Source organism: Moschus berezovskii, chromosome X, assembly GCF_049115385.1.
Source record: "Moschus berezovskii isolate FMDL1 chromosome X, NW_MosBer_1.0, whole genome shotgun sequence".
NCBI lineage: Eukaryota > Metazoa > Chordata > Mammalia > Artiodactyla > Moschidae > Moschus > Moschus berezovskii.
The window spans coordinates 121,335,036-121,362,797 of NC_142488.1; the positions used below are offsets into that span (position 1 = coordinate 121,335,036).

The 27,762-nt window shown below is 40.5% G+C and overlaps 1 protein-coding gene and 1 long non-coding RNA gene across 12 annotated transcripts in view; one reads left to right on the plus strand and one right to left on the minus strand.

Annotated features, from left to right (window-relative positions):
• The window catches only part of ENOX2 (ecto-NOX disulfide-thiol exchanger 2), a 299,140-nt gene that overhangs the window by 79,043 nt on the left and 192,335 nt on the right, over positions 1 to 27,762 (minus strand). For all 11 annotated transcript variants that reach the window (XM_088834185.1, XM_055437793.2, XM_055437789.2 and 8 more), the window contains one exon: positions 4,253 to 4,387. In XM_088834185.1, the coding sequence (XP_088690311.1) occupies positions 4,253 to 4,349 (97 nt within the window). In that variant the 5' untranslated portion in view covers positions 4,350 to 4,387. The remainder of the gene's footprint in view (positions 1 to 4,252; positions 4,388 to 27,762) is intronic.
• The window catches only part of LOC148773441 (uncharacterized), a 115,736-nt gene that overhangs the window by 29,332 nt on the left and 58,642 nt on the right, over positions 1 to 27,762 (plus strand). The gene's annotated exons all lie outside the window — the stretch shown is intronic.

Sequence of the window (27,762 nt, forward strand, 5' to 3'; positions counted from 1 at the left end):
ACATGAGTCTGAGTAAACTCTGGGAGTTGGTGATGGACAAGGAGGCCTGGCATGCTGCAGTCCAAGGGGTCGCAAAGAGTCGGACACTACTGAGTGACTGAACTGAACTGAGGGCTTCTCACATACAGCAGGCCTATTTCTTGTACAAATGAATAAATAAACCATCACACTCTACTGGATTCTTCATAATAGTTTCCTTGGGAAATCTTGACAGTACCATCACTTGGTAGGATTCAAGCTTGTTTCTGAGAGACATTGGTTCTGTTTGGTACATTGGTTTATATATTATTGGCTCTTGGTGAAGTGTCCACCATGATGATGAATAGTGCTCTCCTTTCTCGGAATCTCAACCTTATCTGCCACTGAAGGCACATTCTATTTGTGTAAAATATTAAAATGATAGAAACCCAAGTCCAGGCCTCCTTGAGGAGCTTGGAGCACAGTGGTCTATCATGTGTCACACAGCTTCATTCTTTCTTTCTGTTGAGAGTTTGCCTGCTATGTCCAGTGAGAACAGCTTCCTTAAGAATGACAATTTTCATAGATGGGCTGGGTCTTGCTCTGGGAATAAGGTCCATGAATCCATATTTTCCAAAATCTCTCATTATGAAAGAGGCATAGTCAATACAGTGGAGACACCATAATTAGGGACACTTCTTCTTTGGGACTTCACAGGCTCCATTTGGTTGCTAAGGATATTTTAATTTAGGGGAAAATAAAGGAAGCAACACATGGTATTCAGCAAGTACCCTTTAATTGGTCCATTCTTGGATCCATCCGGGATGACAGGCAGAACAATGTTCCTTAAAAAGGCAGCTCAACTCTTTTCGGTGCCTTCCTTCATGTGAAAAGTAACATTAATCTTATTTGACCAGCTTGGAAAAGCAAATACTCTTGCAGGAAAGACAAGCGCTGGCCAGAGGGGACCTTCTAATCTGCCATCATTGTGGATTAACTTTATCGAACAGCAATTGTCCAAAAAACACCATGTTAGATGAAAGGGAGCTCCACACCAAACCCCAGAGATGGCCTGTCTCTGTTCCCCATCCAATGAATATAATAAGCTAGACATTGCCCTGATGACAGGTATGTGTCCAAGAGACTCAGCATCCATGACAGTGTGGATTTGAACTCTCTAGGGGACGTCAAGAAAGCTTAAGTATCATTTGTTTTTCATCATTGACAAAGCCTTTTCTATTGTCAGAGATAGGCCAGATGAGACAGTTCTGTATGGCTCATTTGCTGCCTTTTCCATTGTAAGGAATTTGGGGCAGTAGGAAGAGGAGTAGGGGGATGTTTTATCCCATTCAGTTAAAATATTATATAAAAATATGGCAGCCCCCCTATTTCCCAGACTCTGGCAAGAAGATGGGTAGGCAGCATTGGAGTGTACTACCCACCTTCTACCTCTCTGGACACCCCCCACCAGATGTACAGGGAGCAGTTGTTAGCGCCGTTCTCTTTACCTGCCACTGCCCAGTGCTTCTCCAGGGACAAATGTGCCCCTGCATTTGTTATACTTCATTGTTGTTAAGGACAGAAATAAGTCATAATTCAGCTTTTTTTGTGAGTCATCTATCAGATGTGAACTTGAAATAATAATAATAATCATAGCTGACTTCATTGAGGAATTACTGTGAGTCAGGCATCATTCTAAGACTTTACATTACACGTATTAACTCAGTAATCCTCATGACAATGCTGAGTCATAGGTGCTATTATTATCTCTGTTTGACAAATGGAGAAACTGACTCAGAGGGAGGGTAGGTAAATTGTTGAAGGTTACACAGTTACTTCATGGCAGAGCAGGGATTTATCTGAACCAGTCTATATCCAGGGCCCACATTCTAATCTCAATGATTAAACCACTTTCCTAAAATAATACAGAAAGGAGAAAAAAATCACTTCACATATAATTGAAGTGATTTTACACATAGCTTTACAAAGTATGTCTCAGTTTAGCACTATTGCCCCATATACATTTAAGAGAGGGGCACTACTGAACTAAATATCAGTATTTCTAAGACAGTTTTCTAAAACTTTCCTTGGAGCATAGTGAAATGATCACTGAATCACAAGGTTGAAGGGGACCCTAAGAAGCCATTTTTTCATAGTCCTTCAGAAAACAAGAGGAGGGCAAAGGAGCTTGAAGATTAAAATCACTCTTGAGGTTACAAATGTCTAATTAGGGTGGATGTGAGGAACACTCAGTAGAGCCAACATCGGCTCCCTAGCAGCCAAGTACTTTCAATGTAAATGGCAGCTTAGTAGCCATTTGAAGGAAGTATGTTAGTGTTTCCTTTATCTTAAATAACATGTAAAATGACTAATAGCAATAATAATGACACCAGTTAAACCTTCATTGAGTGCTTATTATATACCAAGCATTGTGCTCAGTATATTATTTAACCTTCACAGCAATCCTATGAGGTACATACTATAACCATCTCCATTTTACAGATGAGAAAACTGAGATACAAATAGGTCAAATAACTTGCTCAAGGTCATGTAGCCAGAAAGTGGCAAAGCCAGGATTTAACACAAACTGTTTGTCCTTGCAACCTGTGTTATTAAATACTAAGCAAGGTACTGTTTCTGCAGAAATAGCCATCCGAGCTACTGTTATGAAAACCATCCCAATTTTCTAGGCTTAACATTGACCCAAGCACAAGCGTTGGGCCTGTAACAATGGTTTGGATGACCTTTTTACTCTCAAAGCTAGGCCTTTTTTGTTGTTCCACATTGTAGATGGCTGGCTAAGCACTGAAGATTACTTTGTGAGCACAGATTTATGTTTAGATGTGGTAATTTACAAATAATCTGATATAAGCTAATATTTAGTTCCCTTGATATCAGAGCAGATCTGGCCTCAAGATATTTTTGAAGATATATACCCATACAGCTCAGACTTCTGTGAATTGGTAATATTTAAGCCAAATCAGATAATCTAGTTGCTCTAGACTATAAGAGACTATGATTCAGGACCACTGTATATAAAGCTATAATATATGAAATTTTAGTTTAAATTCTATTATAATGAAATAAGAAAGAAAAATGAAACAAAAACCCCACTACTCCTTTCAGAAATGTTTATTAGAAGTATATTAATTTTGATTTTTAATTGGCCAACATTTTAATAGCCAATATTTTGGAGCACTGACTATGTGTCAGGCATTGTCGAAGTACAATTTAATTCTCACAACAACCCTACGTGCATCACTCTAGATTTGTTTTTCAACTTTAATGAGCTTATAAATCACGTGGGGATCATGGGAAAATTCAGCTTTGATTCAGTAGGTCTGGGCTGTGGCCTAAGATTCTGGAATTCTTAACAGCTTCCAGGTTATGTGGACCACACTTTGAGTAGCAAATAGCGTAGATTGGCCTTAAGTGAATTTGGCAGATTAATGTTTAGGATGTTTTAAAAGTACTCCAGGATTTGTGATATGGTGATTCTCTAATGTCTTCACAAACCCATTTTTAAAATCAAATTTAAATTTCATATATCATTTATAATCATTCACGAATTTACATTTGCATATTTGCCTACTTGCTAACATTTCTTTGTGACCCTCCAAATCAAAACTCTCAGTACTTTCATGGTCATTTAAGGTCATATGCAGAGGCAATACAAGATTTGAGTTGTCCAAGGCACATTAACAAACCCATTTTAATGGTTAATTGCTCTGACATTCCAAGAAGTTTTTTGTGTCTAAATGAACCCCTTCAGATAATATGGCATTTTTATTCTGATTTTTATCTTTAGTGGAGATGGAGTTAGTACACAGTGCCCATTCTCTTACAGGTTACTTTGTTTTAAATATTTGAACAGTTATTCAATGTTAACAATAGTCTTTGGGATATTTCTCACCATCTCCTGTCTTTTCCTTTAGGAACCTAAGATTTTGGGGATGTCTAAGTTCTCATTCTAGCTCCATGTTTATTTGCTTCACTTAAGAAATGTATAAACTTAGACAAACTGCAATTCCTTGCTGAATTCTCTTGTACTTTTATTTCAATGAACTATTTAAATGTTCAGTGACCATAGCTTGACCATAGTGCAATAGGGAGTATACTAGTAACTACAGGCCACTCTGTAATTCATGAGCTATAAAGCTCATATTACAAAAATGCACACTCTAGGCAGAATCTGGTAAATGTCAACTTCAAAATAAGTTGTGTCATACTGTTATATTTATGTTCACATGGTCAATAAAAAGAAACACTTGTGAGATGATTAAAAATAGCATACCAGGTAAAATTGGTTGTCCAGCAATTCCCAGTGGTGCCATTCCAAGATTATTCATTGCTGTGGCCCATGCAGTTGGATCAGACATAGGTAGAGTCATTGCAGTTGAATCCACATTCAGAGTTCTACTATTATCAGCTAGAAAGAAATGACAAGCAAAATAATTTGTTGTATTTAGGTTCCAGTATCTGGTTCACTTATCATTGTGAATCTGGCAAACTCTTTACAGAAATGGACTGATGGACAAGTGCTGGATACAGCCTTAATTTCAGCTCTTTACAAGGGTTAAAACAATACAGCTTGAACTGGCAGTCATAAGGTTTGAACACAGTTTATCAGATAGCATTTTAGTGTTTCTTTCTCTCTTTCTCTCTCTCTCCCTCTACTCTTCCCTCCTTCCTTCCCTCACTCCTTCCTTCCTGTTTTAAAGTCAAAGAAAACTTTTTTTTTAGATTCACAATGAAAGTGAGGGAAAAGTACAGAGATTACACATATACGGAGGTATATACACCCCCACACATGCACAGCCTCTCCCATTATCAACATCCCTCACCAGAGTGGTTCATTTGTTACAACTGGTGAATGTATATTGATGCATCATAATCACTCAAAAGCCATAGTTTACATTAGGCTTCCGTTTGGTGTTTTACATTCTACAAGTTTTGAAAAATTTATAACATATAGCTGTATCACACAGGGTAATTTCACTGCCCTAAAATTCCTTTGTGCTCTGCTTATTCATCCTTGTCCCCTCCCCCAACCCCAGCAACCACTGATCTTTTACCATTTCAACAGTTTTGCTTTTACTAGAATGTCATATACTTGGAATCATACAGTATGTAGCCTTTTCACATTGGCTTTTTTCACTTAGTCTTATGTATTTAAGTTTACTCCAAGTCTTTTCATGACTCCATAGCTCATTTATCTTTAGTGCTGAATAATATTTCATTGTCTGGATATACCAGTGTTTATCTTTTTACCTACTGAAGGACATTGTGGTTACTTCAAAGTTTTGGCAATTATGAATAAAACGGCTATAAACATTTGTGTACACATTTTGTGTGAACATAAGTTTTCAACTCCTTTGGGTAAACACCAAAGGAATGCAATCACTGGACCCTACGGTAAGAACATATCTGGTTTTATAAGAAGTCGTCAATGCACGTGTACCCTAATGTTCGTCACAACACTGTTTACAATAGCTAGGACATGGAAGCATGTAGATGTCCATCGGCAGATAAATGGATAAGAAAGCTGTGGTACATATACACAATGGAATATTACTCAGCCATTAAAAAGAATGCATTTGAGTCAGTTCTAATGAGGTGGATGAAACTGGAGCCTAATATACCGAATGAAGTAAGTCAAAAAGAAAAACACCAATACCATATATTAATGCATATATATGGAATTTAGAAAGATGGTAATGATGACCTTATACACGAGACAGCAAAAGAGACACAGATATAAAGAACAGTCTTTTGGACTCTGTGGGAGAAGGTGAGAGTGGGATGATCTGACAGAATAGCATTGAAACATGTATATTACCATATGTGAAATAGATGACCAGTCCAAGTTTGATGCATGAAACAGGGCACTCAAAGCTGGTGCACTGGGACAACCCAGAAAGATGGGATGGGGAAGGAGGTGGGAGGGGGGTTTGGGACGGGGGTCACATATACACCTGTGGCTGATTCATGTCAATGTATGGCAAAAACCACCAAAATATTGTGAAGTAATTAGACTTCAATTAAAATAAATTAATTTTTAAAAAACGAAGTCATCAATGTTTCTTCCAAAGTACCTGTACCATTTTGCATCCCCACCTCCAGTAAATGAGAGTTCCTATTGATCCACATCATCATCAGTATTCAGTGTTATCAGTATTCTGGATTTTGGCCATTCTAATAGGTTTGTAGTGGTATTTTGTTGTTTTAATTTGCATTGCCCTGATGACATACGATGGAAAGCATTTTTTCATATCCTTATTTAGCATCCATACATTTTCTTTGATGAGGTGTGGGGGTGGGGCTTCCCTTGTAGCTCAGTTGGTAAAGAATCTGCTTGCAGTGCAGGAGACCCGGGTTCGATCCCTGGGTTGGGAAGATCCCTTGGAGAAGGAAATGGCAACCCATTCCAGTATCCTTGCCTGGAAAATCTCATGGACAGAGGAGCCTGTTGGGCTGCAGTCCATGGGGTTGCAAAGAGTCAGGCACGACTGAGCGACTAACACTTACACTCTCTATATGAGTCACTGGTCTATTTTTCAATCAGGTTGTTTGTTTTACTACTGTTGAATTTTAAGAGTTCCTTGTATATTTTAGATAATAGTCCTTTATCAGGTATGTATTTTGTAAATACTTTCTTCAAGTCTATGGCTTGTTTTCTCAATCTCTTGACACTGTCTTTCACAAAGCTTTTAATTTTAATGAAGTCTAGGTGACCAAAAGTTTCTTTCATGGATCATAATTTTTGTGTTATAGTTAAACAGTTATACCCATATCCAAGGTGTCATCTAGATTTTCTCTTATGTTGTCTTCTCGGAGTTTTATAGTTTTGCATGTTACATTTAGGTTTATGATCCATTTTGAGTTAATTTCTGTGATGGGTATAAGATTTGCATGTAGATTCATTTTTTTTGCATGTGGATGTCCATTTGTTTCAGCACATTTGTTGAAGAGACTACCTTTGCTCCATTCATCAAAGATCTATTGATTCTATTCATGTGGGTCTATTTCTGGGCTCTCTATTCTGTTTCATTGACTTATTTGTCTATTCTTTCACCAATGCCACACTGTCTTGATTACTGTAGCTTTATAGTAAGCCTTAAAGTTGTGTAGCATCAGTTTTCCAACTTTGTTCTTCTCCTTCAATACTGTGTTGGCTATTCTGATCAGGTCTTTTACCTCTCCACAAACTTTAGAATCAATTTTTTTTCATATCCAAAAAATAATTTGCTTGGGTTTTGATTGAAATTGCATTGAATCAAGTTGGGAAAAACCGACATCTTGACAGTATTGAGTCTTCCTATCTATGTGGTGCTGGAGAAGATTCTTGGGAGCCCCTTGGACTGCAAGGAAGTCAAACCAGTCAATTCTAAAGGAATTCAACCCTGAATAATCATTGGAATGACTGATGCACCAATACTTTGGCCACCTGATGCAGAGAGCCGACTCATTGGAAAAGACCCTGATGCTGGGAAAGATTGAAGGTGGGATGAGAAGGGGATGACGGAGGATGTGATGATTGGAAGGCATCACCAACTCGATGCACATGAGTTTGGGGAAGCTCCGGGAGTTGGTGATGGACAGGGAAGCCTGGTGTGCTGCAGTCCATGGGGTCTCAAAGAGTCAGACACGACTAAGTGACTGCACTGAACTGAAAAAGACACTTAGTATCATTTTTAATAATATTACACTATACTAATTATTATTATTATTAAGGCAAGATATGAGAGAGGATTGCACTGCTTATATTAATATTAGAATTCTGCATGTCTTCTTCCAGCATGGAATGAATGGTCTATAAGGAAAGATACTGGATAGCTTCTCTCCCTCTGAAGATTCAGAGCATTGCTTTCCATTATTTTAATGAACTCAAGTAGCAGACACACTCACATTCAGAGGTTAGTACTTAGTGACTGAACAACAATGAAACCCATGAACATGAAATATCTATTTCTTCTTTGATTTTTGAACCAGCATTTTTTAGTTTTCTGAGTTTTTCTTTTCAAGTGTACACACCACAGGAGCTTGGAATGATTAAGACATTTCCCATTCTTCTCATAGTCTAGTTGCAAATGATTACTTTATCAGCTTCCATCCAAACTACTCATGCTTGCAAACTAAGAAAAACCACCCAAGGGCTTCTATAGTACCATGGAAAGGAAAAAAATATATGGTCATGTATGGATGTGAGAGTTGGACTGTGAAGAAAGCTGATCGCCGAAGAATTGATGCTTTGAACTGTGGTGCTGGAGAAGACTCTTGAGAGTCCCTTGGACTGCAAGGAGATCCAACCAGTCCATTCTGGAGGAGATCAATCCTGGGTGTTCATTGGAGGGACTTATGCTAAAGCTGAAACTGCAATACTTTGGCCACCTCATGCGACGAGTTGACTCACTGGAAAAGAGTCTGATGCTGGGAGCGATTGCGGGTAGGAGGAGACAGGGATGACAGAGAATGAGGTGGCTGGATGGCATCACCGACTCGATGGACGTGAGTTTGAGTGAACTCCGGGAGTTGGTGATGGACAGGGAGGCCTTTCGTGTTGTGGTTCATGGGGTCGCTAAGAGTCGGACACGACTGAGTGACTGAACTGAACTGAACTGAATGGAATTTCACATCTTTGAGGCAGTACTATTGAGTTGGACACACCATTAACAAACATAAACTTAGCCAATTGAGTATTTCGGATGTTAGGATAGCAGAGTACAAGTAGACAGGAGACAGTCCCTGCCCTTAAAGGTTATACAATCTAATTGAAGAGACTGATGATGATGGTGTTGATTACTGCTATTATTACTATTATCACCACCTCTATCCATTACTGCCACTGTCAAACACTTCCATATGTTAGGTAAAGCTCTTGGCATGCAGTGTTTTCACTGAACTTTCAAAACAACCCAATAAGATAAGGGCTCTTTATAACTCCATTTAATAGACGAAAGGCTTTGAAGAGTTACATATGTAGTTCAAGGTCACAAAGGATGTATACTTTTAGGCACCATGCTTTGGTATCTCCAAGTAAACAATCAGGAAACAATGAAAGACTCAAATGGTATAGACTAGGAATGTTATTGAAGTTTAAGGAATGAGGCTTTTAGGAGAAGACAGGATTTGAAACAATGGGCAAGATTTCTATAAAATATATCTTGAGTTGCTGCTAAGTCACTTCAGTCGTGTCCGACTCTCTGTGACCCCATAGATGGCAGCCCATCAGGCTCCCCTGTCCCTGGGATTCTCCAGGCAAGAACACCGGAGTGGGTTGCCATTTCCTTCTCCAATGTGTGAAAGTGAAAAGTGAAAGTGAAGTCGCTCAGTCGTGTCCGACCCTTAGCGACCCCACGGACTGCAGCCTACCAGGCTCCTCCATCCATGGGATTTTCTAGGCAATAGTACTGGAGTGGCTTGCCATTGCCTTCTCCGATCTTGAGTTATGGGTAGTTATTAAATAGGTAAAGAAGAGGGGGTAAGACATTTCAGAGCAGGGATGACAAGTAAGCAAAGATGTTGAAGTGGATGATACATGCATATGCATGTATATATTGCACAGTTGGGAGAGACATAGTTGTAAGTCACCTGAGCACAAAATAAAAGTCTTTTATTTTGGTAAATTTCCCTCTGACTACTGATATGCATTAAAAAAGAAATCTTTCCATTGCTTTCCTCCCACCTCCCAGTACGCACTCCTGCCAATTACACCCCGGAAGGCAACTCTTTCCTTGCTAACATTCGTCTATCACATCCTTCCAACCTGGCAATATGAGGGATGAACCATGACTGGGTTATTTACACAAGTGCTATTTTGGACAATGATTGGTCATTACAAGTAAATGCATGTGGTCAAAAACATCATTTCTGAAATACTAGTTTTTATTATTCTTCTAGACAGACTGCCTTTGCTTCCCCTCCATAAACCATTCCCTGCCCCCAAGAGTGATTGATGGCCCTAAGCATTTGTTACTGCAATCCGAAGTTACATTTCAGAACTGGTCGTTTCTCCATCTGTAGGAGCTCTAGTCCTCACACCCAGTTTTCAGTGTTCTCCTTGAAGGCATACAAGGCTGGAAATAGCCTCCTTGTAAATAAGATCAAGAAAACAAACACGGGCATCAAATATCCTTTGGGTCAGACTTTATATAATGATTATTAGGTTCATCTTGACTCCCAATTGCCAACTAGAGGAGACAAGTTTTTAGAGAATGTCATAGCTGGAAGGGACCTTTAGACATTACTGAGACTACACTTTGATTTTCTCTGCTGGCTGTGGAACAACTTAGAGGAAACAGCTAGGTTTTAAAGGACTGAACCCTAATGTGAAAAATATTTTCTTTTGCAGCAGTTTGGGAAATATATAAGAGATTAGGAATTATTTTCAATATAGAATTTTGAGATTAAAGAAGAAGAGTTTACAATGTACCTAGCCAAGCCCTGGACTAATTTGGTGGGGGTGGAGGGAGAATGAAATAAATCATCAGTTTTTTTAAAGGACAATACAATATCACTCTTTTCAAAATATATATTAATTCACAGTGCTTGTTAAAACGTTAGCAAGTAGAGTTCCTGTTAGGCTTGTTTACAGTGAACAGATAAGGATAATGATAAGTAACAGCATTATTTTGCTACAATGAGCCCAGTTCTTAAAACCTCAAGGAGTTCTGCTTTAAATGCCCTTCTCATCTCCCTCCCTTCCCCCAACATCCATCTCCACCTATCAAATCCTACTCATTTCTCAAGGATCTTCTCAAATGCCACCTTGTCTGTGAAGCCACTTCACTGGAATTAATCACTTCTTCCTATATTTGCTCATAATATTTCATCTAGAATTTGATTTTCATATATTTGCTTATTCTCTCATTTCTCCCCAAACCAAACCAAGCTTTTATTGAGTCTTAGTATATGCCACAGTCTGTGCTAGTGACTAGGCATACAGAGATGAAGAAAAGTCATTTCTTATTCTGGAAGAACTCACCATACCATGAGAGGCATGACATACAAACAACCAAATACAAATCATTATAATCAGTACTGTAACAAACTATGAGTAAAGTGCTATGGGAACAAAGATAGAGTAATGAAATCTGCTGGAATGTGTTTGGACATATGTATTTGGGGTTGAGAGGTGGAGGAGACGAGGAATAGTCAGGGAAGCCTTCACTAGCAAAGAATCATTTGAAAAGAGTCTTTAAAAGGGATAGGATTTTCTCTTAGGTGGTGAATGGAGGATTAGGGTTGAGGAGCATTCCAGGAAGCAAGAAAAATGAACAATTACCTCTGCCTTGAGTTACAGTTATTGGATACACATTTGTCTTCTGCTAGCCCGAATACTCCTTTAGGTCAAGGACTGGGTTTGGGACATCTTTGTTTCCCCATTTCTTCTGTTAATGTTTAGTATGGGGTAGGTATTCAAGAAATACTTGAATGAATGAATAAAGAAAATCCAACTTATATTAATTTGGGGCACAATAAGCAATCTATGCAATGACACTCATTGATTATTTGTATACCTTTCCAGAATGATAAATTGCCTTAAAATGGATGGCATAATTGATAAACTGATTCTCTATCCAGGACAACTGAATTTATATGTAGGAATTTACTTAAGAATTATAACCAGGGATAGATACACCTAACTAATAATTCAGTTTGATCTTATTGGCTATAATCTTTTCCCCATATAGGCACAACCATATATATAAGCAAGCTTGTAAGTTTTTACTTTCAAAGAGAAATCCAGATGATCATTTCTGGCAGCAATATGGATTTAAGGTGTGCATTAACAAAACATGCTGTGTTAAACATCTGTTACGAATCATCACTTAATGGTTGAAAAGTTAAGTCTTGATTAGCTTGTCAGACTCCAAATGGACATCTAACAATTTTTTTAGGTGTTTTATAAAAGTAGTTCCATGTCACTAAAGCAAGAGATTGCTCATTTCCCCATGAGTCCCACACTCATGGGCAGGAGCCAAGAATATTCAGAAGGTAAGTGCTAGTGGTTGTCAAATGGTCTTCAAAATGTCTCACCCAAGTCTGTAGATCATGTCCTGCTATGCTAGTTCTCTTGTTCTGCTTGTGTGGCAACTCCTCAAGACATTACAAGTTGTAGAGTGGCTATAAATAAGTGTGCCCTAGGTAAGCTGATTGAAGATTAGCACTTTGAAACAAGAGTTCATTAGCACCAGAAAATTTAAAAGACTGGGAAGGGAATACCTACCCTAAGCTGGTATCACTACATAACTATCAAATCACAACTGCCATCTGTTTATTTTTGCATTGTTTATGCTTCACTGATTAAGTACTCAAGTATTGTCAAAGTTATTTGATCTTGAAGACAATGCACACACACACATTCTGTGATAACCTCATCCTATCTGTTCTGTTCTGTTCTGTTCAGTCGCTCAGTCGTGTCCGAATCTTTGCGACCCCATGGACTGTAGCCTACCAGGCTTCTCCATCCATGGGATTCTCCAGGCAAGAATACTGGAGTGGGTTACCATTTCCTTCTCCAGGGGATCTTCCCGACCCAGGGATCGAACCCGGGTCTCCCGCATTGGAGGCAGACGCGTTAACCTCTGAGCCACCAGGGAAGCCCCACCTCATCCTATAGTAGAGTTAATTATTTCCAATATTTCCTTTGAAACAAGTTCAGTATATTGCTGCCATTTTGCCAAATATATTTTATTAAGACATAAGCTCTTCTCTGATAATTTACTCTCCTACAATTTTCTTTCTTTTGTTCAGATTTACATCCATTGGTTTTTATGCTTGCTATAACTTGATTACACAGTACTGTACAAAGTTGAGGAAAGAATTTTGTCAACGAACATCTATTGAAATTCTCTCGGGAGTAGGAATTAATCTTGCCTAGGGATCAAGAGCACGGGTATGGGAGTCAGATGGGTCTGGACCAGTTAGCTCTGCTACTTAGTAACTGTAATGTGATCATTAATTCTCTTTTATTTTCTTCTCTTTTTGCCAGCCTGCCTTCCAGTCTTCCTTTCATATTTAGTGTATGTTCACTGAATATCTTCTGTGTGTCAGCATTATTCTAGATATTGAAGATGTTATGGTGAGCCAAGGAGGCCTAATCCTTGGTTTTATGAAGCTAACACTATAGTGAAGGAGGGGGATATAAAAATATGAATGAATATAAAATAATTACACATTATGATAAGTGCTCTGAATAAAGAACTGCGTTTGATGAGAAAAATGTCAAGTGACAAAATTAGGAAAATGATAGTATCTACCTTAAAAGTTTATTGAAGATTAAATTAGATAATGTGGGTGAAGAATTTAGCATGGCTTCTGGGTCATATTGAGCACTTGCTAAGTGGTAATCATAACATGGTAATAATTAAGGCGATGTAGAAGTAGTCCTAGCTTTCAAGGGTTCAAAGTCTACTGAGAGACAGCATATATATGAGTTATTGGCTTAGAGGATAAAGTGTCTGCCCACTATGCAGGAGACCCAGGTTTGATCCCTGGGTAGGGAAGATCCCCTGGAAAAGGAAATGGCAACCCACTCCAGTACGCTTGCCTGGAAAATCCCGTGGACGGAGGAGCCTGATAGGCTATAGTTCATGGGGTAGCAAAGAGCCGGACATGACTGAGCGACTTCACTTCACTCACTTCTTTACTATACAGATAACAAAACTGAGGCATGGAGAGTTTAGGTCATCAGCTCAATATCACACAGCTAATAACTGGTAGAAAAGGAATACAAGCCCAGACAGCTCTGATGCCAATGACCACAGTCTTATCCATCATACTAAACCCCTCCAAAAGAGCCCCTGTATTGACTGTGTTCCTTTAGATCATTAAAAACATTACTATCACAGCTCCTACTACATTATATTTTCATCAGCTTTTTCTGTGGTTGTCTCTTCTCCTAGGCTCTGGAATCCCTTATTCCTCCTTGTTATTCCTGAAAACTTTTTTTTCTTTTTTATTGGAGGCTAATTATTTTACAATATTATATTGGTTGGTTTTGCCATACATTGACATGAATCTGCCCCGGGTGTACATACGTTCCCCTTCCTGAACCCCCCTCCCACCTCCCTCCTCCCCTTATCCTCCCTCTGGGTCATCCCCGTGCACCAGCCCTGAGCATCTTGTATCATGCACTGAACCTGGACTGATGATTCGTTTCACATATGATAAAATATATGCCTAGATACTGTGTCTGACATAGAGAAGATGTTCAGTAAACAATTTTAAACAAATTAATAAGGAAATCTATGAGTATATATAAGGGAGGCCAGAACAGACATTGTTCTTCCCAGAAGCAGATGCCAAACTATTTAAAATGGGATACTATTCTGTTGTTGTATTAAGATGAAATCTATTTTAGTGGGTTTCTTACGAATATTTTAAATGGAGAGAGAGGAGATAAAATGGTATTATAGTCCAAACATGCTGATAATGTAAGAGAATCACAATTTCAGAAATACTAACTTTAACAATGATAGGTCTGGAGATAGGGAGATAATTTTCATCACAGAGAAATTCTTTATGGGTAAGGAAGAACTGACTGGAATTTCTTGATAATTTAAAGTTATTAAACTTACTAAAATAAATGGGTGTGTAGCAGCCATATTTGTTAATACCTTGAGGGTAGAGAATATAAACCTCATTTACTTTTGTATATTCTACAGTGACTAGCTCAAAGTAGGTGCCAATAAATAGGCTTTTAAATAAATTAACTTTGCAAGGATTCAGTAATTGTCCAAGATGCCTATTTCATAGAGCCATAGACATATAAGATGGCATTGTGTGACCCAGAACAGAACTTAGCTCCTAGTCATTTATGCAGAAGGAAAATGGTGGTTCAAAGCTGGGTAAGACATCAAAACTCTGGAACATATCAGGATTTAGATAAATGGTTAATGATAGTAATTATAAGATTAATAATAGTTAACACTTCTTTAATTCTTATTATGTACCAAGCATTGTTCTAGGCACTTTATATACATTAATTTGAAACTCAAAACCCTATAAAGTAGGGCCTCTCATTATCCCCATTTTACTAATGAGGGTAACAGAAACAGAAAGTTAAGTGACCTGTACAAGCTAACCTCATACATTAGCTTGCAGTGGAGCTGGGATTCAAACCCAGGCAGTCTGGCTCCACTGCTCCACAGTTCATGCTCTTAACTACTGTTCTATATATAAACCCAGTGGTTCAGTGGTAAAGAATCCACCTGCCAATGCAGGAGACGCAAGAGTCATGGGTTTGGCCCCTGGGTCGGGAAGATCCCCTGAAGTAGGAGATGGCAACCCACTCCAATATTTTTGCCTAGAGAAATCCAGGGACAGAGGAGGCTGGCGGGCTACCGTTCAGCAGGTCACAAACAGTTGGACATGACTGAGTTAGCATGCATGCACCTGGAAATAGCACTAGGAATACCAAGACAAAGGAAAAGAGAGGAAGTCAAGAAAATGCTTGCATGGAACATGGCAGAAAACCCCATCTCTAGCACATTACACAGGACCTTGCATGCAGTAGGTATACAAGGTCTATGTTGTAGAAGATTATGGCACAAGGGCAGGGTGGAGTGTCTTAGAACTCAATAACATTGTATTTTCTGTTCTGCGGCTAAGGGAAAGGAAGCAGCAGGATAAATCATGTTTTGGGTCTACATTAAGCCTAGGGCTCAAGAGTTTATCTTCTGCTTGGTATTCGTTGCTCAGGAAGCAATATTGTGCATTGTAGGTGTTATTTTAAATCCCTCTTCATTTTCTTTGAAAATTAACAATCCATCATTGTTTGTGAACAATGCACTGACACCCCAGGCACATCCCTGTTCTCTCTCTGATCACAGACGTCACCAGCAGTGACGCCACAGCTTGCATCATGGCTATGCAGGGTCAGAGAATTGATGGGGGCTTTAAGACAAGGCTCCTCAGAGGCTTGAGAGAGATGACGCTACTAGGCAAGCGAGGGTTTTACCTCTTTATAAGTATTACCAAGGATGGATCAAGGAACCATTCAAAGGGATATTCTTTCTTGGGGAAGGGGGAGAGGAGGAAGGGGAGGGAAAAGAAAAAAAATAAAGGGAAAGGTTTTTACGCTGGCTTATATAGTAAGTAATTATTCTCACATGAGCTGTGAGTGTAGTGGGGCAGAGCTAGATCCTCAGGGTCTGCGGATGAGAACCTCAGGATAGAGGGTGCTTTCACAAAGTAACCTTCATGCTGGAAGACTCATTGTTCTAGTCTATAAGCTGAAGAGTCCTGGAGAGAGCCACCTCCATACTGGAGCAGTTATAGGAATGTTCAAAGTTTTAAACTAGATATATAAGAAGCTAGGGTGCCAAGCCAGCCCTCCAGATGGCAGTTGCAGTGGGGTTGGGGTGTAGTGAGGAAGAAGGTCAAACATTTTGGCATATGCCTCTCCAAGGAACTCACAGTATTTACCCTACATTTATGAAAGGATCAGGGGACAGTGGGAGGAATACACACGTGGGGCACAGATCTCAGATTAAGTCTTGGCTCTGTTATTTACTAGCTGTGTCACTTTAGGCAAGTTTCGAAAACTCTTAGCCTGTTTATTTACCTGCAGTTAGAGATACTGGTATCTATCTTTCAGGTACTAAGCTAATGATAATAATGTTGATTCCTAATATTGATTAAATGCTTGCTTGCGTGAACGCATGCTTAGTTGCTTCAGTCGTGTCTGACTCTTTGCAACCCCATATACTGCAGCCTGCTAGGCTCCTCTGTCCATGGGATTCTCTAGGCAAGAATACTACGGTGGGGTGCCATGCTCTCCTCCAGAGGATCTTCCCAACCCAGGGATGGAACCCGAGTCTCCTGTGTCTCTTACATTGCAGTCAGATTCTTTACTGCTGAGCCACCAGAGAAGCTGATTAAATGCTTGTTATATGCCAAACACTGTTTTAAGGCTTTATATGAGTTATTTCATCTAATCTGCATAACAATCCTATGAGATAGGTAAGATTTATCATTAGATCCATTTTACAGATAAGCAAAATGGAACACAAAGAAGTTAGGAAGTTACCCAGAGTCCCAGATGGAGCTAATGCTGGAGGTGAAATTCAGATTCAGGCAGTGTGGCACCATGTCCCACACTTCTAGCCGCTGAGCTATATCCTGTCACCACACTATAGAGAACGCAGAACCTGAGATCTGACATGGACCAGGTACTCGGTCGTGATTTAACCCCACTTCCCTTATCATTCCCTTTCTTTTTTTCTGTTTAAGAAAGAAACTATTTGGCTGCTATGTGGGGGTCTCTTCTCCCACTTCCCTAAGTTGGAGCAGGGGTCTCCTTAGTTATTTCAGGGTGATCTGGCATGAGTGAGGTGAAGAATCTCAGAGATAGTACTTGTCAATTCAATGTGATGAGCTGAATGTGAGCCAGGAAAACAGGTTGAAGTTGGAGGCAGGGGTAGTGGAGTCGCAGCAGGCTCTGCCATGGGAACCTTGGAGGGCTTCCTCTGTCAGTAAGAGCAGAGGCAAGCTGTCCTAGAGAGGCTGTCTTGGGCTTTGCTGGACTGAGGTCCGTAATTCCCGACTCTTGGCTTCTTGGGCTTCTGAGATACCAGTGAACTCATATTACGCTGGTCAAGGGTGAATGGTTGACCGTGGTTCTCTAGTCCTTAGGATTGCATCATCACATTCCACGTATTCCCTCACCTAACATTTACATAAAGAACACCAGAAGCGTAACTGGGCCACAGAAATGCTACCAGACACCAGCTCCATTAACATCTCTACTAATTGCCGGATAAGCCACACATTTTTTTTCCTGGTTTTGAGACAGACACATGACTATTACTGTCTGATCCCAGATAGTGTAGCTACCGGCTTTCAACTGGAAATCTTACTCTTTAATAAACTAACTAATTGCATTTCAGGTACTGAGCTTGCTTTTTAGGTTAATGGCACGGTTGGTGGTGGAAGGGGGTGTGTGGAGAAAGAACAAAATAGAAGCATAAAACTCTGAAAGTTCCCAAAGCTCTGTGGTCAATGCTTTTCTGAGGTAAGTTGCGTAAGAGATGACTTGGCAACCCCGCAGCTATGCTGTTGGAAGTCTGGCAAGATCTCTTGGAGGAAAAACAAATAAACAGCCCAGAGGTTAATCCACAAGTCATTTTGCTTTAGCCCTTGTCGCTGAAAATCTTTCCAACATGTTTCAGTCCACTTCCTTGCCATAGGAGATAGAGTAAAACAAAGATAAATATAGCCTGGGCTGGATCTGGAATTAGAAGGGCTGAGTTTGAGCTCTGGCTCCACTGTTTACTTGCGGTGCAGCAATCGCTTACACCCGTGTTTGTCCAAGTGCATTCCAATCATGTGCATCAGAATCACCTGGAGTGCTGGCTAAACAGCCAAGTTCCAGGGTCCACGGCTGAGGTTTTCATCTGAGTGGTGCCAAGAATCTGCCTGTTGAACAAGCAGCCTAGATAACTCTTATGCCCACTACACATTCGTGAAACAGAGTTTCAGTTTTCTCATCTGTAAATAAGAATGGTGAAAATGACACACGTGGCCAACCTGAATCTTTGAGTGAGGTTATGGCAGAGCTTCAGGATACATTCTGAATATTAATTTACCAAACATGTTAAATCCATGTAGCATTTGATGGTACCAAGGTGAAAAATCCATGTTTCTCTGCTCTTTGAGGGGCTCATAGAGTAATGGGAGAGACAAATGTGAAAACAAAATTATTGTTTGATAATGGCTGAATGGGGGTGAAGAAAGGGGAGGTAGCTACTCTGCTAGTATGAGAGGCGGTGGTGGAGGCGGGAGGGGAGCATAGAGGAAGTGATGCTAAGCTAGAGAAGATTATTTTAAAGTGGGTTTTGAGAGGGAAGTCAATTATGGTACTGTGGGTATCTTAAAAGTGTAGCAGATAGGCTGTATTTGCGCTAAGTCTAAAACCTATGATAGAAAGTGTTCTTGTTTGGGGGGATGGGTATGAGTGGAGAGTATTTGCTGTATCAGTTTACTCATTACTCCTGGCTCCTAGAAGTAGAGTGTTAACAAACTGGAGTCACTTTGTGTTCTTCAGTGTGTGGGACTCTGAGAGGCTGGGTATTCAACAATGTTGTTGACTTGCTCTGCAAGTCACTATCTGGAAGGCCATGGTCTAAGTTAGGGGGTGGGACACTGGCTATGAGCACTATAAACAAGTCAAGTGTTAAATCCTACTGATAATGGGAACTCTGGCTTGAGAACTAGCTGCCTCAGCAGAGAGATCCTCGAATATTAAGGGCAATGCTATATATACACATACAGCCGCAGCAGGCAGTGACTAATGGCTCTGCTTTGGGCCAGCAACCCTGGCCCCGTTCTGGCATCTTTACCTCTACAAGACAGCCCAACTTGAGTTTTCAAACTCCACCTCAATTTGAAAATAATCAGGAAACAAAAGCCTTTACTATACAGAACGTCACACTGTCCCCACTTCCCTTCATGTTTCAAAATGACTGAGGTTTTCTGGAAACCTGTAACACACTTTCAACGACTCCCTTCATGCTTTTGCCCAGACCAAGGATAATAAACTCTCAACCCGTAATGCTGTATGACCTCAAGCAAAGAAAAAGATGGAGTTGTAACAATGATTAAGATCGTGGTTTTGGATTACATCTGAGTTCTAATCTTGGCCTGCAGCTTATTAGCTGCATGATGCTAATGGAAGGCAGCTATGCTCACCACTATACCACCAACACTGTACGTGCATGATGCTAATGAAGTGACTCTGTTCTTCATTTTCCACATTTGAAAAATGAGGATAACAACAAGTACCTATCTCATAGGGTTATGGTAAGGATTAAAGGAGAAAATAAGTTGGAAAAAAATCCCCACTGCAACGCATACTTTAATAAGTAGTAGTAGAATACTAGTAATCATTATTAATACATTAACCATACTGGGCATTACCTCTGATACCTTTTGGAAAACAGGGGCTATTATGGGTGAGGAGAGAGGGGAGTGTTATGATTACTTCAGGCGAAAAGAACAGGAAAGTACCAGTATAGGAACCAGCCATTAATAATAGTGGGGAATGTATTTAAACGAAGAAGAATAAGATGGCTTCTCTTTAACCAATTCTTTACCAACAGCACTGCCAGAAAGAACAGCAGGACTAACGTATATGCCTCTTATTTGATTGATGCATTTTCTAAAAGCGGTACTGCTAATAAAATCCTCAAAAGATTTTCCAGTGTTACCTTCCTCCAAACCCATCAGACCCGCTGCCAAAACCCACTTGCTTTTTTTTTCTCCAAAAGCATGAATGGTATTTGCATCCAGGCAATCTCTCATGATCACCTCATCTATGGTGGAAGAAAACCACAATAAGTTAGTGTCACGTCTCAATTATCCGTGACCAGGATGGGGGGCAGTGGGGTAAGCAGGAGAAGAGGTTGCTCTTCATGGCCAGCTTTCCAGGAAGACAAAGGAAGGTTAGAAAGGGAGGTCACGGCATGGACCTCTGTGACAGCTGGGCAGAGGACATCCACTGTATGTATCAGCCTACTCTAGGAGTAATTTGTATGCAAGTGATTTGGTCAGCAGTTTGTGATTCTGGAACACTATTCATAAAAGTGCCTTTCCTGGAATCTATCTTATATATGACGTATTTTCCCCCATTTAATTCAATAGTTCTCCTGAATATTTTAATACAGCAATAGTAGTCCAAATAGCAAACACATGTGAGTTATTGACTTTCTTTCCTTTTATCCATTTCTGCTGTAACTGAAATTTTCTTCCTGAGTGAATCTCCAGGCCACTAGTGACATTACCTTTAATCCATTCGTGTTTCTTTTTCTTTCTTTCTTTTTTAGGTTGGTATTAACATGGAAGAGACATAAGCAGTTAAAAAATAAAAGACGTCTAGCTTGGTGACGATCTCCAGTGCAAAGCTTACAGGGACTGGTAGAGCAAATTTGATTTGAAAATGATTACACAAGGTGAATTCCGTGTAAATAATGAATTGGAAAGAAAATCAGGCTGGGAGTATTTGTTTATCCACTTATTTCCACATGGAAGAAAAGCCATAATTCCTGTCAGCCTGTGCTTACAGCATGCCTAGATTGGCCAGAGAGAAACCAACCAGTGACGAAAATAAATACACAAGCCCACTCGCTCACTGCGTTCTCTGTCAGGTGCAACACCAAGGAAAGCCATAAAGATAATATGTCTTTGGGTAACAACCCATAAATCCATGGTTATAGTTCAAGCACTTAGCTTCCAATTCCCAAATGACCATGCCACTGTTCTTTCCTCTTCCAGAAGCTAGAAGTTCACAGTCAGAAAGGAGGGGAGGGGAGGGGAGGGGCAAGACAGCAGAAACACTCAGTGACCCTAGCAAAATTCTGGGAAGACTCACCTTCCCCACAAACCACGTTTTGAGAAACTCACTGGTATGTTGTTGGAAGACACTGTCAGAGCTAGCTAAGGATTTTATCAAAGTGCACCTAAAACAAAACAAAACAAAAAACAAAGCACACCTAGCTGTCAAGAGCAGTGTTCCTTACAATGGACAGCTGATTTCAGTATATCAAGTCTTATTTTTCCACCGACTCACAATTTTTTTTATTTTTTAAAATTAAATATTGAGTAGTTATAAAGAGAAATTATGAGACAAATGTGAAGTATAAGATTCATGTCAATGTATGGCAAAACCAATACAATAATGTAAAGTAAAAAAAAATTAAAAAAAAAAAAAACAATGATTCATGGCTCAAGAGGGAGGGGATATAATATACTTAGGGCTGATTCGTGTTTTTGTATGGCAGAAACCACCACAACATTGTAAAGCAATTATCCTCCAATTTAAAAAAACAGAACAAAAAGCCAAAAAAAAAAAAATGGTGCACTTAAAATTGTATATACAACAGGCAGTGGAAGAAAAAGAATATAACTATTACTTTTAAGGGTTTCCCAGGTGGGGCAGTGGTAAAGAATCTGCTTGCTAATGCAGGAGATGCAAGAGACATGGGTACCATCCTTGGCTCAGGAAGATCCCCTGGAGAAGGAAATGGCAACCCACTCCAGTATTCTTGCCTGGAGAATCCCATGGACAGAGGAGTCTGGTGGTCTGCCATCCAGGGGGTCATAAAGAGTCAGACATGACTGAGTGAGCACACATGCATGCATTAACTTTAAAGGCCACCATGTGCCCCTCCCCGAATTCTTTCCATCTCCCCTCAGAGATAACCACTATGCTGAATTTTGTGTTAGTTATTCCTTGCTTATCTTTATAGTACTACTATGCATAACGACTGTCTCTTCAGAATGTTTTATCTGATTTTCAGAAGGATTCTTCAGTCTCCAGGAGCTTTAACTTGTGCTGTTCTTCTTCACATTCCAATGAGCTCCCTGGCTTCCCCCCATCCACCTCCAGGTTGCCCAGTAACTGGTAATCTATGAACAAAGGTAACATTTAGTAGTGAATTCATATGGAAAGTCAGGCTTCCCAGGTGCTGCTAGTGGTAAACAACCTGCCTGCCCGTGCAGGAGAAGGAAGAGACCTGGGTTCGATCCCTGGGTCAGGAAGATACTCTGGAGGAGGGCATGGCAACCCACTCCAGTATTCTTGCCTGGAAAATTCCATGGACAGAAGAGCCAGGTGGGCTACAGTCCAAGGGGAAGAACCGGACACAACTGAAGCGACTTAGCATGCATACATATGGAAAGTCATTAATTCTTTTGTAAGAAGGCTACTTTTGTTTTTCAAGTGAATTTCTGCATGGGTCTTAATTTGCTTACCCAGGGTTTTGGGGACATGGTGGTGGCAGTGGGCTAGCAAGTAGGGTGACAGGGCTGTGTGTATTGTCTGTACATCAGGATTTGGAGTTAGAAGACTTTTATTAATTTGCTGGCTATATGACTTTGGGCCAGTCACTTAATATGACTTGGTTCCCTCATCTCAAAAACACAGACAACAATAATAGCGATTTCACAGGGTTGGTGAGATGGTTAAACAAGAGATATTAATTGTAACAGTATTTTGAAAGGCAGAGGATACTCTACCAAGGTTACTCGTTAATGTTGCTGTGGCTCTGCTGCTGTTGTTGATGCTATAACATCAGTTCTGTTAAAGTCAAGGCAAAGGACTAGATGGTTATGAGTTTTTGAAAGTCTGGAGCTAATCCACAGATTTATCCTTGCCAGCTGTCTGGCAAAGCTGGCACAGCACAGACAAAATTAAAATCTTTCCAACTCCGTACTACTGGTCTATGTGGAAACTTTCCACCTTCGAACATTTTCCTCAAATCCCACTGAACTGGCCCAAGCTGCACGTGTGGGAATCATGTTTGCTCTGGCCTAGTGCAGAAGCCTAGGGCAGAAAGTAGTCACACACTAGAGGTATCCAACATTTTCTCTTCCGAGTTATTTCTTACAGGATGGTGCCGGCTGGTGACTCAAACAACAATCTGTACACAATGTGTTCATCACCTGGTCAGTTTGTGCCTGAGGAACCTCCTGAAGGTCTTGACTTTTGTCTGTGTGATATTAACATAACCTTGTGCATGTCCTTACCATTTTGTTTTTAAAAGGGTCTTCTCTCCTTGAAGATCTATGAGAATGAGAATAAGCAGTGGAAAGCCACGTTTCCATTCTGCAAACGATATAATCAAATCTGTAAACGGGCAAAAATGCACACAAGAGACGCTCCATAAAACTGTTGGCAATTATTTCAGTGAACAGACACAAGTTGCGTACAGTCCCCACAACTGCCACAGGTGTGGAAAGAAGAGATTCACACAACAAAGGGGAAATATCGATCATCTTCTGAATATGGTGCTGGGCTACCTGCTTGGGTGCCCAGGAGGGGGTGAGGGAGGAAAAGTGCTGGTAATATTCCCACACATGTTTCCCAGCCTGGAGGCTGGACAGCCACAAACCCATCTGCTGCTAAGGAAAAAAAGAAAAAAAAAAAGACAGGGCGTAGACACATGGGACAGGCTGTTTGACCTCTGAGGTCCTGAAGCTCTTGCCCTCCGCCTAACAGCTGACGCCTGGAATAAGCAGGCCAGCCCAGAATGGCCTCTGCAGGGTCTAGCGAGAGGGCTCCAGCTGAGAGGCGGCTGCAGCTATGGCAACAGATGCCCAGGAATGAGTTAACACCAGCCAAAGGGGTTAATGGGAGAAGCAAGGGCTTTTATACCAATGCACTAGGGAAAGAAACGCAATACAGCAGGAAGGAGGTCCATTAATAAAGCTGAGTGAGAAAATCCACCACCATTCTTAAATTGGACTTGGCTACTTAAACTGCTTTTCCAAATCTGTTCCCGGTATTCTAGCTGTTCATTGAGACACTAACTTATTTAAAGAATAAGAATAATACTATATTATAAAGTGTAAAAGGAGAAAATAGGATAGGCAGAAGGGTATAAAATTAGACTTGCAAACGAAGGAAGAAATGAAAACAAGAAATGTCTACACCGATGCTATTTTCCGAATATGTTCAAACAGCTTGCAATTACTAACAATCACCACCTGACAATAAATTATCCCCCATATGTGGATTACAAGCTGTATTATCATGATGCATTAGAATCAATCTGAGTACCAACGATAATGGGTGGTTGGGTGGCTAAACGTGGCCCCCAATTACTGCTGACTGCCCTCTCTTTCTGTGGCCACAAAACAACCGTCATCAATATTCTCTCACAGAGAATGTTTTTCTTATCAGCATTATGTCCTCAAAATATCCCTGGAAGGCAAGTCGATATGGATGGGCTTTTTTGAATAAAACAGGGAGGCATGGCAAGGTTAAGTGAAAACTAGCGGAGGCAGCATGACCATTCCATGACAGAATTTGGGTTAGAAAGAGAGGGGAGGAACAGAGGCAAAGTGCCTTGGGCAGCTCCTTCGAAGCTGGCAGGATTTATACTGAATGTAGTGGGTCAGAGTTTTCAGCTACTCTCTCAGCTACTGTGAGGAACGTAAATGCCTCAAGCCACTAGGACTGGGATATATGGTTGTAGCTTAAAGCACAGAACCACAGAGTACATTTTTACTTCTGGCAGAGTACAATACAACCTCAGAGTAAAATTTCACTTCTGAGAAGAAAAAAAAAAAAAGAATACCCTGGAATCCAGAAACCAGCAGAGTTCATTTGAATAGTTTCATGAATGAATGAGTGGTACTTAGTGTTTTTCTTAGTCTGAGAGGGTCACAAGAGAAACAAAAGACAGTTACTTCCCTCAGAGAGTTTATAATCTACTTGGGGGTAGGGGTGGGCAAATTCACACATGAAATGAAGACCAACAAGACTCTTCAATAGAAGCCCTAAGAATAAAGTGACAGTCCTCCTTGTCCTACTGGCTAGAGGAAAAGAATGAGAAAATCTGAACGGTGAGATGTTGGTAAGTTCCTCCATGAATGTCACCAGGAGAACTTATGCTGACAAGTGTATTAGCTATTTCTATCAGAAGTAAATATACTCACAAAAGGGGTGCACAAAGGAAATCTACAGGAGAGAGCATGGGGTACACAAGAAAGACAGATGAGTTTCCAAGGAACCAGGACAGATGTGTCTGCCATTATTTGAATATGATCATGTCATTTCTGAACCAAACTGCATTGATGATAGGGTCTGCTTCCCTGGAGACAGCACTTCTTGGGCCAGCACATCTGCTTGGTCTATCCCGATATACAGCTACAGGGCAGATAATTCAAGATGGAGTGCTCTGGTGAGCACATGGAAGGCAGGTCATCTATTGTGGGCTGAAGAGAGATCCACATGTTTTAGCTATTAGACATAAAAATGGGCCAAGCTGTCATTCTGTTTCAGAAATTAAGGTGTTTGACTTGTGTGCCTGTCCAGATGGAATGTTAGGCCCCTCACAGGGTATCTGCAAAGAGGGATTGAATTTTCCTGAGGGGAAAAAAAAGCATTCTGGATCTGTTTTAGTGACTTAGTTGGTCTTCATTATTATTCCAGATGATGCCTTCCTGAGCCACTTCAGTTCCTGCTTTCTCTGCTCCACAGCCTCAGGTTATACAGCTCACCTTTCTTACAAACACCACTGGCTCTAGGAGACTTGCACAGGGAATGAGTATTACTAAAAAAACAATAAAAACCCAACACTGAACACACATGTCCTGCACACAGTGGGTCAGCAGTATGACTGTCACAGGTCAAACTTGAACATTGAAAAGAACAGGCTATAGAGCTTCCCTAGGTCTACTTGCAAATTTCTCATTGAGAAGAATTAAATTCAGAATTGCAATCTGACTATAACCCTCTCTGGGGCTTCCCAGGTGGCTCAGTAATAAAGAATCCACCTGCCAGTGTAGGAGAAGCAGTTTCGATCCCTGGGTCGGGACGATCCCTTGGAGTAGGAGATGGCAACCTGCTCCAATTTTTGCCTGGAAAATCCCATGGATAGAGGAACCAGGAGGGCTACAGTCCATAGGGTTGCAAAGAGTCGGACGTGACTAAATGATGGAGCATTCATGCACATGACTCTCTCTATTGGACCTATTTTCTGGAATAGAAAATTGACGGTTGCTGTCTCTTTTAAGGAAATTTGAAAGAGACCACAATTATGCCCAAAGGAATTGTCATGCTCTAAGAAGTCTGTGCGGAGAAGGCAATGGCAAGCCACTCCAGTACTCTTGCCTAGGAAATCCCATGGATGGAGGAGCCTGGTAGGCTGCAGTCCATGGGGTCGCTAAGGGTCGGACATGACTGAGAGACTTCACTTTCACTTTCACACACTGGAGAAGGAAATGGCAACCCACTCCAGTGTTCTTGCTTGGAGAATCCCAGGGACGGGGGACCCTGGTGGGCTTCCGTCTATGGGGTCACACAGAGTTGGACACGACTGAAGTGACTTAGCAGCAGCAGCAGCAAGAAGTCTGTGACCCCATCCCCTATAGCCTCAAGGTATTGTAGCTTTGACAGTAGCCTGGATGTGACCTGACAGCCTCACAGACCATCTTTGGATTTTTCCAGGAATATAAATGGCAAGTTATTATTACATGAATGTTACTTGTAGAACTTGAACTGATGAGTATATTAGACACATGCATCAGGAGTGCATGAACTCACAACAGCGTTGGCCAAGAGAGGTGAGCTGGAAAGAGAGAGCTATCAGGTACCAACTGAGCTATAAGGGAAGCCCCTGGAGAGAGAGAACAATTAGGAAATTAGGAAGAGAGATGAAGGTTAAATGGAACCAGGATGGAGGTATCTGCCATTATCTGAATACAATTATGTGTCTTTTTTTTTTTTTTTTTTGAGACAAACTCCACTGATAAGTCCGGCTTCCTTAGGGGCAGCATTTCTCAGGCAAACAGTTTAGAAGTCATTTGGGAAGAAATATTTCTTTCCTCTGACATGAGCGGCTAGGTGGAAAAGATGAGTAGACATTTGCTTTGGGAGCAAGAGGTGCTGAGCTTAATGCCTATCACCTCTTAGAGATGATAATGTATTGTATATATCCATAAAATCACTGTAGTTGCTTGCTTTTTCCAGGGGGTCAGAGTACACACTCTTTATTTTCAAATGTCTGTTTTTCAATCTGGCTATATCTTGAAATCTGTTTTGAATAAAGCTCAGATAGGAAGGTTTTTGTCAAGCATGCAGTGACTCACCTTCAAGCACAACAGAACACCAGGAGAGCAGCCTGACCTTTGTAGTAAAATTAATTTGATGCTTATAATCTAACCTAGAGTCCATAGCTTTTATTTATATGACAGAGTCACAAGACAAATTAGCTGGGATTATTAAATTCCACTTAAGCTCATCAGAGGGGAGAATTGAGGTTGATGAATTTCAGGATACTGGTGAGTTGGCCAAAA